This window comes from Nuphar pumila, chromosome 4 (assembly GCF_984573655.1).
Source record: "Nuphar pumila chromosome 4, dmNupPumi1.hap1.1, whole genome shotgun sequence".
Lineage (NCBI taxonomy): Eukaryota > Viridiplantae > Streptophyta > Magnoliopsida > Nymphaeales > Nymphaeaceae > Nuphar > Nuphar pumila.
In genome coordinates this window covers 29,679,419-29,694,194 of record NC_143252.1, presented here as the reverse complement: position 1 = coordinate 29,694,194, position 14,776 = coordinate 29,679,419, and the positions used below count along the sequence as shown (strand labels likewise).

Here is a 14,776-nt window from a genome sequence, read left to right as displayed (position 1 = left end):
TCTGCCCAGTCCAAGGAAGAAAGACATTTGGGCACAGGCATGAATAGCTAAACATATGAAGGAATCAAGAAAATCATAAGGCTTACCCCATAATGCACCTTCCTTGCACATCTTTTTGAACTGCAAAAACATGATCAATTATCAAGGGATATATACACTAAACTATTCCATATACTGATATATTTTCTATGTATACCAACAGAGAAGCAGTGTGACTGTTCTTTTGTGCACAAAATTCTTGCTTAGAAAGACAATTTGTAAATGGTATATTGTGTGCCTGTGTATATAGTAAGTAGGATAGTAATATATCAGCATAACTGAATAAGTGAAAATGCAAAGTCAGCCAACAGTAACTAGCAATTGTTCAAGTTGATTCCCAAAATTGCCAAAATTATTCAAATCTTCCATCACTGCCAGGGTATATGTAAAGGGACAGGCCCAAGCATAAATAATAGCACTCAATCAGATTTCCAATGGCCATTTGATCTGGTCAATTTTATAGGGTGAGTTGCAAAGACTATATAACCTCTCCATTACACAGAACAAGCACTATAGGGAGTACAGTGAACAGGACAAGACAACTGTTGCACTAAAAGAAAAAAGGAAACCAACTTTACTAGGTAAAAGGATGCAGATATAAAAGAAGCAATATATATGAACACGGTGATCTCATACATATGCAAACTGTTCTGTAAAAAGGAAAAAATCCCGACAGAAACATAGAATCAGGTAAGGGAGATAGTGATCTAGGCAAGAAATTGATTTCATGTATTTAGGTGGATAAACCTCTTAAAAATATAAAGTGTAACATATATAATATAATAATATAATATTTATTTATATTTTTATTATTTTTATTTTCTGTTTCTTTATTCTTTTATTGTAATTTTTGTCTAGTTCATTTTGAACTAAACTTTCTATCTAATTAGATCTTGACTAGGATATAGTCATTGGACCTAGTCCAACGGCTATAATTAGAGTTGCGACTCTTTGAGAAGAGCGCTTCTCAACCTTCTCTTTTCTTGTATAGGTGATCCCCTCTCCTTTGTAATTCAATGCTTCTTAAGCATTTTTCATGAGAAATAAAAGTTTATTATTTTATCTTGTTTTCTTTCATTTATTACCTTTTGTGGGTTGGGCTTGTAGTGTCTCCAATAGCCACCAATTGTGAACTTTTGTGCTTTTGTGGAAAATCACAATTTCATTACATGGTATCAGAGCTTGGAAGCTTTTAGATCTTGGAGAGTTTTCACCTCGTTTTTTCGTGCCTCCTTAGCAAAGAGCGATTCATCCTCTTGTTCGTGATTCAAGTGATTTTTGTGCAATTCCCATAAAAAAAAGAAGACGTTTGGAGGATAGATTGGCTACCTAAATTCGTGATCGTGTTCTTTTTTTCTTCTTCTCTTCTCTTTCTTTTTTTTTCTTTTTCTTCCCATCTATCCTCTCTTTTTTTTCTCACCTTTGTAAAAGATGGATGAGAATGATAATGTCACCATTATGCCTATGAAATTAAATGACACCAACTATGTGATGTGGGCTTCTATCATGAAGCACCACATTTGGGAAAAAGGGTTGTGGGGTATAGTAGATGGTTTCAATTCGGAACCAAAACTAGTTCTCACGAAAAATTAGAATGATAAAGAAGTACCTCTCACGAAAAGAGAGAAAAATAAGACCTTGGCTACCTATGAGAAAAAATGAAAAGAATGGAGGATAGGGCATGCCAAAATTATGTCATGACTAATTAATAGCATTGACATGAAGAAATGTTGTATTCTAGCCAAATTTGAGCTTAGGAATATGTATTTCTTTAAAGATATTGGACATCTATCAATTTGCAAGACGAAGTTCGTACTTTGACTAAAAAAGACAAAAGTATTAAGAAATATAATAATGAGTTATCCAAACTTTGGAAAGAGTTGGCTCTTCTTGAGCCAAAATGGCATTGTTTCGAAGATATTGAGCTTCGCCAAAAGCAACTCGATATGGAACACTTTTATCACTTTGTAAATGATTTAAGGCCGGAATTTGAAACAACCAAATCGACTCTTTTACATTGAGAAAATGTTCTTTCTATCATTGATAATATAGAGGAACTAACTATGGAGGAAAATAGACTAAAAAAGAATACTCCAAAGCATGAAGACAATTTTGTTCTAACTGTATCTAGAATGGGAAGTTATGTGAGTACTTATAAGCCGCCTCACTTTAGTAAACAAAATGGTAATTTTGACAAGAGAAAAGTTATTTGCCATGATTGTCATTAATTAGGGCACTATAGGCCTCAATGTCCTAGGTTAAAGAAAAGAGAAAAAAAGAAAGTTGCATATGTTGGTTCGGAATCAAGATGCACCTGGATCTATAGCTCAATTAATGGGTTTCCTTCAATCTTTTCTCAAAGGAGCATCCTCCTCAACTGAAGCCTCAATCGGAGCAGTTGTTTAGTTGTTTCATCCTTTTCCGATACAGGTAACTTTCCTTGGCTTCTTGAATCTAGTGTTTCTTTTCATATGACTCCAAATATCAATAGTTTGTTGGAATGTCTTAACAATAACTCAAGTGTGTCAAAAGTTTCCACAGCTAATGATACTAGCTAATAGTACTGTTAAATTATGTAATCTCATCTTGTAATCCAATATATATTTTATATATATAAGGTAATACATATACATATACATATATATAATATATGTATATGTATCTACCTATTATATATATATATATATATAATATATATTTATTTCTTTTCAGCCATAAGAGTATATTCATCTTTTTACACATTCTTTTTTTAGAATATGTATGTAATTTATTTCTTTTTGTTTTCTTTTTTTTCTTTTTTTCTTTTTTCTTTTTTTCTTTTTTGGCTTTTAGCACATGGAGGGGCCCACCCAACATGATCATTGGGCCCTCCAGCGGTTATAATTATAACCGTTGGAGGGGTCCCAACGATCATATTGGGAGCCCCTCCATGGCCTCTCATTGTGTATATATAGGGGTGTTCCCCCTTGTGTTTGGCTATGGCTTTGGGTCAAAGCCCGAGTATTCAATAAAGCTTTTATTCATTTTTTTTAGTGCATTTGTGAGATTGATTGATTTGTGCTTTTGTGCACAAGTGTTCTTTGTGTTCTTATTGTGCATAATGTACACTTGTCTTTCATCAAGAACATTGGGTCTTGATTATAGTATCTTGTTGAAGATACATCTCTTGAAATTAAAGGAATAGAAAATTTTGAAAATCTTCAAAAATTCAAAAAATTCTTTATTCCAGAAATTAGATATATTATTAAACTAAATCTAAATCTAAATCTAAATCTTTTATTTGTTTCTCAAATATTTGATTATGGGTGTAATATCTCCTTCTTTTCTTATGGTTGTTGGGTATAGGATCACCAGTGAGTAAAGCTAATTGGAGAAAGTCATAGAGAAGGAGAACTCTATTATATAGATTTTTGGGAATTGCCCAAGAATGCTTTATGTTAGCCTGACTCTTCGTTTTCTCTCTCCTTGTTGCTATCTCTCTCTCACTCTCTTGCGTTTCCCAGAAAGGGGTTTTCTACAACAGTGATTCCGATAGGTTGTCTTCAAAGGACGATCTACCGTCAGAGTGCACCGATCTAGATCGTCGAAGCTATTGTATCTTGGGGGAAAGATGAAGTTGGATCTATGGCACAAAAGACTTGGCCATCATCATGTCTAAAATCTAACTTTTTTCAAGTTAAAAAAAAATGAAATTCTGAAAGTTTTACTTGTAAAGATTGTATTATTGGCAAAATGAAAATGTTAGAACTTTTGTTTCTTCTAGACCACTTGAGTTAATACATTCGGATGTTTGAGGTCTTGTACCGGTCATATCATAAGGTGCATATGCATATTATGTAATTTTTGTCAATGACTTTTCTATGCATACTTGGATTTCCTTCCCTAAGCATAAATCTGAGGTTTTTTCATATTTTCAAACATTTCACAAAATGGCTAAAAATAAATTTCAAAATGATAGTTTCATTTTTCGCACTGATTCAGGAAGAGAATTTGTCCAAAGAATTTAAAGACTATCTCAATTTACATGGCATCACACATCAAAGATCTTGTCCGAACACCACAACAAAATGATCTGACCGAATGAAAACATCGACACATTATGAAAACCACTAAAACTTTATTAATAACAAATCAAGTTCCAAAAGGATTTTAGGCAAGAAGCTGCCCTAACTGCTATCTATCTCATTAATCGAATGCCATCTTCTTCTTTAAAAAATATAACTTCAATTGAGAAACTTGTTAATTTATCTCCTAATTACACTAGATTAACGGTCTTTAGATGCAAATATTTTGTTTTCACCAACAAGAATGATAAACTCTCCCCTAGTATCATTCTTTGTGCCTTCTTAGGTTATGAAGATAATAAAAAAGGCTACAAGTGTTTTGATTATCAAAATGAAAAATTATATGTATCAAGAAATGTATCCTTTTTTGAAAAAAAAAAGTTTCTTTGAATTTAAAAATCCCAAGGTAGTAACCGAATATTCTTTTTTTGATAGATTTGACTTCAAAATCTAATGAATGTGATCATGAATACAATTTAGACAATGATCAAAGTACTATTGATTCTAAACATAATGTTGATAATGAAAAGCAAACTCATAAGGACGTTAGTCTACAATATTTAAGACATAGAGAATCCAATCTTCCATGTGTATTAAAAAAATACTTCGAAGTACAAACCAGAAGGTCATCCAAAATTTCTAGACCTCCCGAAAATTTTGTGTCTTACGAATCTTTTTCACCTATATAGAAGGCATTTATTGCATTAATACAGTCATATGTAGATCCGTCATCCTATTCTAAAGCCAAAAACCATACAGAATAGATAGAAACCATAAAGGCAAAATTGAAAGCATTAGAAAAAGCTAACACTTGGATTATTCAAGATAATCCTCTAGGCAAGAAACCTATAGGTTGTTGATGGGTTTACAAAGTTAAAACCAAGAGTAATGAAACTCTTGGAAGGTATAAAGTCAGATTAGTGACAAGGGGTATGCCCAAGAGTATGACATCGATTACGAAGAAACTTTTACTCCATTTGCCCAAATGACCACTGTCAGGACATTAATAGCTTTAGCATCTATTAGAAAATGACTCATATTTCAAATTGATGTCAAAAATGCTTTTTCAATGAAAATCTAGTTGAAGAAGTTTATATAGAAGCCCCGCCTGGTATTAGTATCCCTAAGGGTAAAACTCTTCATTTAGAAAAAGCTCTTTACGGTCTTAAACAGGCACCAAAAGTCTGGTATGACAGGTTTAGTCATGTTATGCTTGATATTGGTTTTCGATCTTATTTGACTGACACTGCTTTATTTCTTAAGTATTCTGATGTAGGGATTATTCTTCTTCTCTATGTGGATGACATGATCATCACCGAAAGCAACAAACAAAGAGTTAAAAACATTAAAAAGCTTCTTAAAACTCATTTTGAAATGACTGATTTAGGCTTATTGAAATATTTCTTAAGAATTAAAGTAGCTTATTACCCTCGTGGGCATTTATTATCTCAGTCTAAATTTACTTTGGATATTGTTTCTAAGTCTAAAATTACAGATGATAAGAAAGTGGAGAATCCAGAAGTTGTCAACATCAAAATGTGAATCGATGACGAAGAACCTCCTGATGATCCCACTCCTTACAGACAGCTTATTGGAGCACTTTCCTACCTTTCCATTACTAGACCTGATATAGCACACATTGTAAACACAGCTAGCCAGTTTCAACATGCTCCTACTTTTATTCACATGGAAGCAGTTTTGTGTATTGTTAGATACATAAGATCTTCCCTTTCATGAGGCATCTTCTTGTCTGCTTCATCTTCATTAGATTTAATCGCTTATACTGATGTTGATTGTGGAGGTGATCTCAATAGAACCACTGGTTTTTGTGTTTTCTTAGGTGAGTCCCTGATTTCGTGGCGGTGCAAAAAGTAGTAGAAGGTTTCTTTTTCATCCACCGAAGCTGAATATCGAGCCATGACCACTACGACAACGAAAGTAGTTTGACTCAAATGTCCGCTAGCTGACATGGGAGTTGAAGTGATGCAAGCTTAAAGCATGTGCTATGACAACAAGAGTATGATCTATATTCCCAGCAAGTAAACATTTCATGAACGCACCAAACATATTGAAATGAACTGTCACTATGTTTGAGAAGAGTATCTACATGGAACCATTGATCTGCCCTATGTAACATCAAAATATCAATTAGCGAACTTCTTCACCAAACCTCTGGCTGCTCCTAGATATCATTTCCTCTTAAACAAACTTTTGCTCATTGTACCGTAAGTTTGAGGGAAAGTGTTAAAAATATAAAAAGTGTAACATATATAATATAATAATATAGTATTTATTTATATTTTTATTATTTTTATTTTCCTTTTCTATATTCTTTTATTGTAATTTTTGTCTAGTTCATTTTGAACTAGACTTTGTATCTAGTCAAAGATCTAATTAGATCTTGACTAGGATATAGTCGTTAGACCTAGTCCAACGGCTATAATTATAGTCGTTGGACTAGGTCCAACGACTCTTTGAGAAGAGCTCTTCTCCCCCTTCTCTTTTCTTGTATAAATAGGGGTGATCCTCTCTCCTTTGTAATTCAATGCTTCTTAAGCATTTTTCGTGAGAAATAAAAATTTATTATTTTATTTTGTGTTCTTCCATTTATACCCTTTTGTGGGTTGTAGTGTCTCCAATAGACACCTATTGTGAGCTTTTGTGCTTTTGTGGAAGATCACCATTTCATCACAAAACCCAAAATAGAAAAAATAAAATTACAGAAAATTTTAACATAAAGGATTATATAAATACATGAAGTGGGGAAAATTTAGGTTTAGAAGGTCCACACAGAAATCGAGATGCAAAAGATAAAACGGTAAGCAGTTTAATGCTCTGAAACACCACAAAATTGAGCTCAAACCTATCAAACTTTTCGTCAAAGTGGTAGATGTAGCTTAATGATAAAAAACTGTTGTTTTTTATGCAAACCCTGAGGAACACCATCAATAAATGTCCACCAAAATGTGTGACTGACTGGCAGTCTAAATGAGCCACTCCTAATATACAATTGCAGTCATGAATTGCCATTTGCCAGTGATTTGGTATTGGTCCATCTAAGAATCTTCTTTTCAATAAGCCCAGGAATGCTCATTACCATAGATCTCTTATGGAACCATCAACGAGAATTCTTCCCAAGAATGCAAGTTGGAGTTAAGGTCCCCTCCTCTGGAGCTATCACCTTAGCATGGTTGATATGATTAACAATTTGTAAGACACATACCACCAACTTGCAGACCATCCAACACTTTGCATAAACAAATTCAGTTGCTTCACGTATTGACTTGATTTTTGCTACACAGGAATCTATACTTCTGCTGACAATATATTTATCTAAAGGAATGAAATGTAATGCTACATGGTATTGGCAGCTGTTGACTACCTGCGATCCATATGAACAGTGAACAACCAGCAGAGTTTTTAATGACATTTCAGCAAAACTGACTTCTGATACAAGCCCGCACCCAAAAGAATATGATAACTTGGGCAACATCAAGTGGCGACTTATGTTTTATTAGGTTTTTTTCATGGCACTTCCAACTCTTGTCTCTAATTCATTACCTTTTACTTTATATGGGCATATTACCTTGTGACACGTCTTTATCCTTAACTTCTAGCATATACTTTTCATTCCCCTTAAAAGGAAAACAAAATTGACATAGCCCAAAATTCTAACACTCAAGCCATGTGAATCGAGCAGCTTGGAGAAGAAACCGGAATGGCTCACTCAATTGGTGATAAAGAAAAGACTGAACTAAGATAATGTATACAAATGGATATTACATATATGATAAATCATTAAATTGTTCCGTGAAATGCAAGACTGTAAAGACGACATGAATATCCTTGTGCACATGACACACAAATATCTATTCACCAAACCAAACTAGTGAGCATGGATCTATGAAAGTACAAATACCCAAAGCACATAACCACACCAGGACTCAAAGTTCTACAGCATTTGCTGCTTTGGTTAAAGCCAAATCAACCACCAAACTATTCATGGACCACCGAAACCAGTATATACATCCAACTCAATCAGCTAAACATAAACTCCAGCTCATTTACTTAGGATATTTTCGGGGAACTGCCTTGCTCTTGGATGAAAAAGGAGCAAATATATCTATTATCTACCATCTTTGTCATCCCGACATTTTGTTGTAATAACACAATGTCTAACATGCCAATTGAATGAATTCTTAAACAATCTAAAATGACAAAATAAATCCTAAGAAAGAAGGAACCTTACCGTGTGCTCCAAATTGTTGCTTGAAATGGTTCCTACAATGACCAAAATAAACGTATATGAATAAGGGGACATTATGTAACTGTGTTTGTAAAGCACCAATATTTCACTCAAACATGTATATAAAAAATATTGCCATGTGCCATGATAAATAGAATGAAGTAGAGGAAAGATGTATATGCATTGTTTTACTCATAGATCATTCAAGGTAATTCCTCGGAGATCTTTTCAAAAAGTGATTTTTCTCTGAAAAATCTTAGAAGCTTTAAAAATTGAAAAATATAAATAATAATAAGAAACATAGGAAAATAATAGGTTTTCTATTGTCAAAAATATATAAAGAAACAAGCTTTAAAAGTGCTTAAAATACAAGAGAAACACAAAAAAAAACAGAAAAACTGAACTTAAAATATAAACAGTCAGGGCAAGATGGTAGTTCCATGTGCACAATGGAATTGAAAATACCACCAAAGCAAAATGGTAAATGAAAGATATGATGCACATTTGTCAAATGGCTGAAAGTTGTTTACCATTCAATGGCACCGCACTGTAGTAGAAACATGAAGGCCCCATCTACAATTCTGGTTTGGTTCATTGTACAGGCCAAGGCAGCTGGACCATTGCTTGATTATTTTTGTATTGCTTTAAAATATGATATATATATATATATATAGAGAGAGAGAGAGGTGACCATTTCTAGCTAGAGTACATGACAGAGAGGGGGGGGGGGGGGGGGGTAAAACTTAAAACCAATGTTGTTAAATTCAGTTTTTGAGTCTAATCGGCTTTTGAAAAAGCACGGCCCTGAGTAAAAATTGTTTTAAATCAGTCTACAAGCCATGGGCGTCATGTGCAAAATCCTCCAGCGAATCAATGGCCTAAGAAGTGGGGCCTGTCCTCATCCATCTGGACAAGCTGAATATTTGGGTAGAAAGAAACCATGTTCGAAACATGACTCAAGGGATTCCCTGCTTAGCCCATTTTCAGAATGGCTGCCAAATCTAGCTCGTAATGCCTTCATATTATGTACAAGTTGCTGAAAATTAAAAAAAACAAACAAAAAAAGGAAATATAGGAACCAGAACGAGAGAGAGAGGTTTTTGTTCATTCTTTGCAGATCAGTCCCTGCCTTACGAGTTTTATGCAAAATAGTCCTCAGTTAGGGGAGAACAGTCTTTTTCATGCACTTTTTGCAAATCAGTCCTTGGGATTTTTGTTTTCTGAAAAATGATCCTCGATGAGGGCAGAATAGTTATTTTACACAGTTTTTGCAAATTAGTCCCTACCTTAATCGGTATTTGCAAAACAGTCCCTGTGAGATAGGGGTGGCAAAACCTGACACGACCCGCCAACCCGCCTCTTAGGCGGGTTAGGGTTTGGAAAAAATGAACCCGTTTAATAAACGGGTCGACCCGCCTAACCCGTTTATTAAACGGGTTGGGTTTGTGTTAGGGGTATGCCAACCCGCCAACCCACCTGACCCGTTTAATAAACGGGTTAGGCGGGTGGGTCGACCCGCCGACTCGTCTGCCAACCCGCCAACCTGACCCGTCAACCTGACCCGCAAACTTGAAAACCCGTTTACCCGACCCAACCCATTTATTAAATGGGTTGGCGGGTCGTGTCGGGTTACCCGTTTATTAAACGGGTCGGGTTCGTGTTTGCCACAGCCGACCCGTTTAATAAACGGGTCGGGTTCGGGTTGAGGTATGCTGACCCGCTGACCCAACCCGCCAACCCGCCAACCAGACCCGATTGCCACCCTACTGTGAGAGCAGATTTGTTAATTTATGTTCCTTCAACAGTTTCCGTCAGAGGTGAGGAATGGCTGTTAACCCAGGCACCAATTTGCAAAGGTTAATCACAAGGTGACCAATTTGCAAAACGTGATAAGGCGGGGACTAATTTGCAAATGCTTGATAAGGCAGGGACCGATTTGTAAAAAACCCTTTTTAAAAAATAACACAAAAATATTGTGATAATAATATTTTCCCATATTATCAGCCTAGCTGAAAATGTCAATAATATTGTGATCTTTTCAAAATATCAGCGATATGGGTGACTGGTATTACTTAACTTGGCCCTGTAGACTATAGTTAGAACCATAGTCACAGATATCGGCGATATTTTGAAAATATCGTGATATTATCACTGTAAATTCAGAAAATGATAATATAGGTAAAATATCACGATATTTTCAAAATATCGCAATTTGATAATATCGTGATATTTATCATGATATTACCAATTTTTTTTACTGTTTTTATTTATTTTTTACATTTTAAATATGTTTTTCTTTTTCTTTTACATTTTTTACTTATTTCATTTATTATTTATGTATTTTTTTCTAAGCATGATATTTTCCTACTTGTTTTTTATATTTTTTAAACCCAATATTTTCCTGAGATTTTCCCAAGATTTATCACCAAACCTATAATATCGTGAGAAATAACCTCGCTGAAATATAGCCGATACCGATATTAGTGACTATGGTTAGAACCTGCCACATTTTTTGAAATGGATAAAAATGACAAACTTGTTACATTATAACATCCTCCACATTTACTTCAAGACACAACAATAAGATGGCAATAAAATCACAGTCAAAACTCAGACTTCACTTATCCACATATTTGTCTACAGCCCCAGAAACAGAGAAAATTTGTCAAGGAACTTCCCTTTGCTTACCCAGAAAAAACCTCAAACTACATTTACTTCAAGACTCAACAATAAGATGGCAATAAAATCACAGTCAAAACTCAGATTCAACTTATCCACATATTTGTCTACAGCCCCAGAAACAGAGAAAATTTGTGAAGGAACTTCCCTTTGCTAACACAGAAAAACCTTAACAGCAAAATCACATATGAAACACAGAAAAGCCAATAAGAGCAAGATCTGGAAAGGCTGCAAATCACCACCTAAAATATGCTAGGTACAAATTCAATAAATTCAACCATGAGACGGGGCTTTGAAAGCTGCCGAGCATCTTGAGCCTGGCTCGTGTGCACCCCTACCAGTAACTACTGAAAACTAGCACGTGAGATCAAGCGAAGTCCATCTTCTCTAAATGCTTACTATGCTAGACCTTCATCTAATGATGAATACTGGTACCCAGACTTGGGTGCCTCCCATCACATCACACCTGACCTGTACTCACTCTCCATTCAATGCAACTACAATGGGAACAAATTTGTCAAGATGGGTAATGGTGAAGGTTTTGCATATCTCCCACACTGGAAAATCCTATATACCGTCTCATAAATTTGATTTTTTTTTTAAAAGACAGTTCTTCATGTCACTGATATCACCAAGAAACTAATAGCAATTCAGAAATTTACAAAGGGCAATGGAGTTATTTTTGAATTTCACCCGACGTTCTGTTGTGTGAAGGATCAGCAAACGGGGACAGAACTAATCAGAGAACAGAGTAGGAGAGGGCTATATCAACTGGAGTTTAAGGAAGGGGGAAATAAAGAAGCTTTAGTCGGCGAGAGAACGTTAATCGGTGGCACTGCAGGTTAGGTCATCCTGCACTCCGTATGGTGCAGAAAATAATACAGAAATTTGATTTACCGCATCAAAATAAAAGTGAACATAGAATTTGTGAGGCTTGCTAGATTGGAAAGCACCACAAACTACCGTTCACCGAGAGTTCTCATGAGGTATCTAGTCCTTTAGAAATAATTCATTCAGATGTATGAGGCCCAACCCCCATTGTGAATTCAGACAAGTTCAAGTACTATGTACATTTTATTGATGCTTTTACTAAATTCACATGGATCTTCTTCATTGAGAACAAATCAAATGTGCTTAGAGTTTTTCAAAAGTTCAAAACCCACGTTGAGAATGTCATTGAAACCAAGATAAAATATAGAGCGCTAGATGCATTTCTCAAGCTCCATGGTATAGGTCACCAAACCTCGTACCCTCACACACACGAGCAAAATGGAAGAGCAGAACGAAAGCACCGTCACATCGAAGAAACAGGTCTGTCTCTAATGGCTTACGCAAACGTACCAACCAAATATTGGTCCTATGCCTTTCAAACTGCAGTCTACTTAATCAATAGATTGCCCAACCTGAAACTCAAGAATAATCCCTTTTAGAAGCCTAGCTGAACTACCAATTCCTCAAAGTATTTGGGCGTGCACGCCACCCATACCTCAGACATTATCGCATCCAAAATCCAAAAAATACACCTTAGGTTACAGTTCCAATCACCATGGATACTCAAGCCTGAACTCTAAAACCCACAAAGTGATCGTCTCCCGACATGTTGTCTTTGACAGACCTACCCAAAACCACCCCCACTTCAACCCAACACCACCACAATATCAATCCCAACAAGCCTACCCGATCCACTAGCCACGCAAATAACGGAGGTGACAAGCCAACCGAACTCCCCAACACCAAACCACCCAACTCAAGTCACAACCAATGCCTCAGTTAATGCAAACCCGCCTACACCCACTACTGACCTGCCAACTTCAGCTCATGGGTCAACTGACCCAAACCAAAATACGCCCAACCCAGAATTCATATTACCCATAATACCCCACCGAACCCACCTAATGATCACTCGCTCCCAGGCTGGAATTTTCAAACCCAAAACCTTCTTAGCCACCAAACACCCTATACCCATTACCTTATTAACAGAAATAATACAAGACCATGAGCCCGAGCCCACCACATTTAAACAAGCGAACCGAGACCCCAAGTGGCGTTAACCCTTACAGGAAGACGTGTACATGAGCCAACCACCTGGCTTTGAAGATTCGCATCACCTTCATCATGTGTGCAGACGTACTTCACAAGGCCTTGACTGAATCAAGGAGAGATTTCAGTTCTCATCTCTTATCAATATTTTGAATTGTAACACACATGTAAACTACATATTTTTACCATACAATGATCAACGATATACAGATTCCATCATACCTATTGTGAGCTCTTGTGTTTTTTTCCTTAATAAACCCAAAAGTAATCATCTATCGCATTTTGAGCAGTCCCGTTCATATGTTCCATTTTTGAAGAACAAAAATAGAATAAATAGTAACGACAAAAATAGGAAACAATAAAAGAAAACAAAAGAAAATGAAATCATTACCCATGTATAAAAGAAGTATCACAGGGTCTAAGGACACGATACGAAAAGGCACTTTTCAACAACATTTTCAATAATAAAGAAATCTCATATATTAAAATAGCAGGTCATATTTGTAATCAATAAAATAATAAAAAATACGGTGTCTTCTTCTATTTCGTCACAAAGCTCATACCGTGTCACGGTTCGTGTCCGTATCTTTGTAAAAATCCATGGCTAATTTTCGTTAAGTAAAAAAAAGAAAAGAGGAGGTAAGAAGGACAGGAAAACCAGTTAGGGATACCTTTACGGATGCAGTGGTAGACCTCCTCCGCAGCGACTCGAATCGCACCCACCTGAAAACGGCACAAAACACCAAACAAAATAAGGACACGAAAAAAAAAAATGCCAAGGGAAGACGAGAAATGCAGAGTCGCTGAAACAACGCCATAGAGAGAGAGAGAGAGATGTACGGATCCGATCTTGAGGAATCCGTCGACCGTCCGATTGAGGAGCGGATGGCCCATGTCGAAGAACACGTCGACGGTGGGCGACCCCAATGTCGCCGATATGCGTCCGTGAGGCATCCTCCTCTTCTGTCTCCTCTCTTTCTCACACCACAGAGAGATCGGACACTTCTCTGTCACTAGCAGAGACGTAAAGAAGCAAGGAGGAAGAAGAAGAAGACGAGCTCCCTGCAGAGTTTGCGCGCGTCAGTTTATACGCTCTCGTAACTGAGGCTTTAGGGGATCGTCGACACGTGGCCATGTGACCGACTTAGTTCCCTTGTACGTTTTCTCATACTTTTTCTGTTTCTTAATAATGTCACGGACAATATCGCAGTTTTATCACGTTGTTTTTTTTATCACTGCCGCTATTTTCAGTAACTACACTTTAAGAACCCCCGATATAAATGAGCGAGGGTCAGGTCAGATGCACCTCGGCCGGTCACGGTGACACCGTCAGAGGCAACTTGGATGCCGTTCATCTTAAAAATGGACGACACCCATCAAAGGGTGAAAAAGGCTCATTTTGAGCCGTTCATTTTAAACCATCCAGATGCCGTCCATCCGAAAACACGAACGGACACCGGTAAAAAAATCTGGGGCGCACATTCGTACAGGTGTGGACCTCGTTCATCTTGAGATTAACGGCATTCAAAGGTGCTCCACTCTGACCTGATCCCATTTCGATATAAATCTTTTTATTTGAAGTTTTATATACATGTTTGGTTTTATATATTCTGATGTCTTCGGAAAGGACAAATTTTTCAATTTTATCACGATATTTTCTTCCTTTAATTTTATTGGGTATGAGAGCGTAATTTGTGCCAGTGCGTTT

General features: G+C 36.3%; 1 protein-coding gene across 1 annotated transcript in view; it reads right to left on the bottom strand.

The window, feature by feature from the left end:
• Nucleotides 1-14,130, bottom strand: part of LOC149839787 (outer envelope pore protein 16, chloroplastic-like) — a 41,259-nt gene extending 27,129 nt beyond the window's left edge. The window contains exons 1-4 of the mRNA XM_090004230.1: nucleotides 13,909-14,130; nucleotides 13,740-13,791; nucleotides 8,353-8,384; nucleotides 87-120 (exon numbers count right to left, since the gene is read on the bottom strand). Of these exons, the coding sequence (XP_089860356.1) occupies nucleotides 87-120; nucleotides 8,353-8,384; nucleotides 13,740-13,791; nucleotides 13,909-14,022 (232 nt within the window). The 5' untranslated portion in view covers nucleotides 14,023-14,130. The remainder of the gene's footprint in view (nucleotides 1-86; nucleotides 121-8,352; nucleotides 8,385-13,739; nucleotides 13,792-13,908) is intronic.
• Nucleotides 14,131-14,776: the final 646 nt, after the last annotated feature.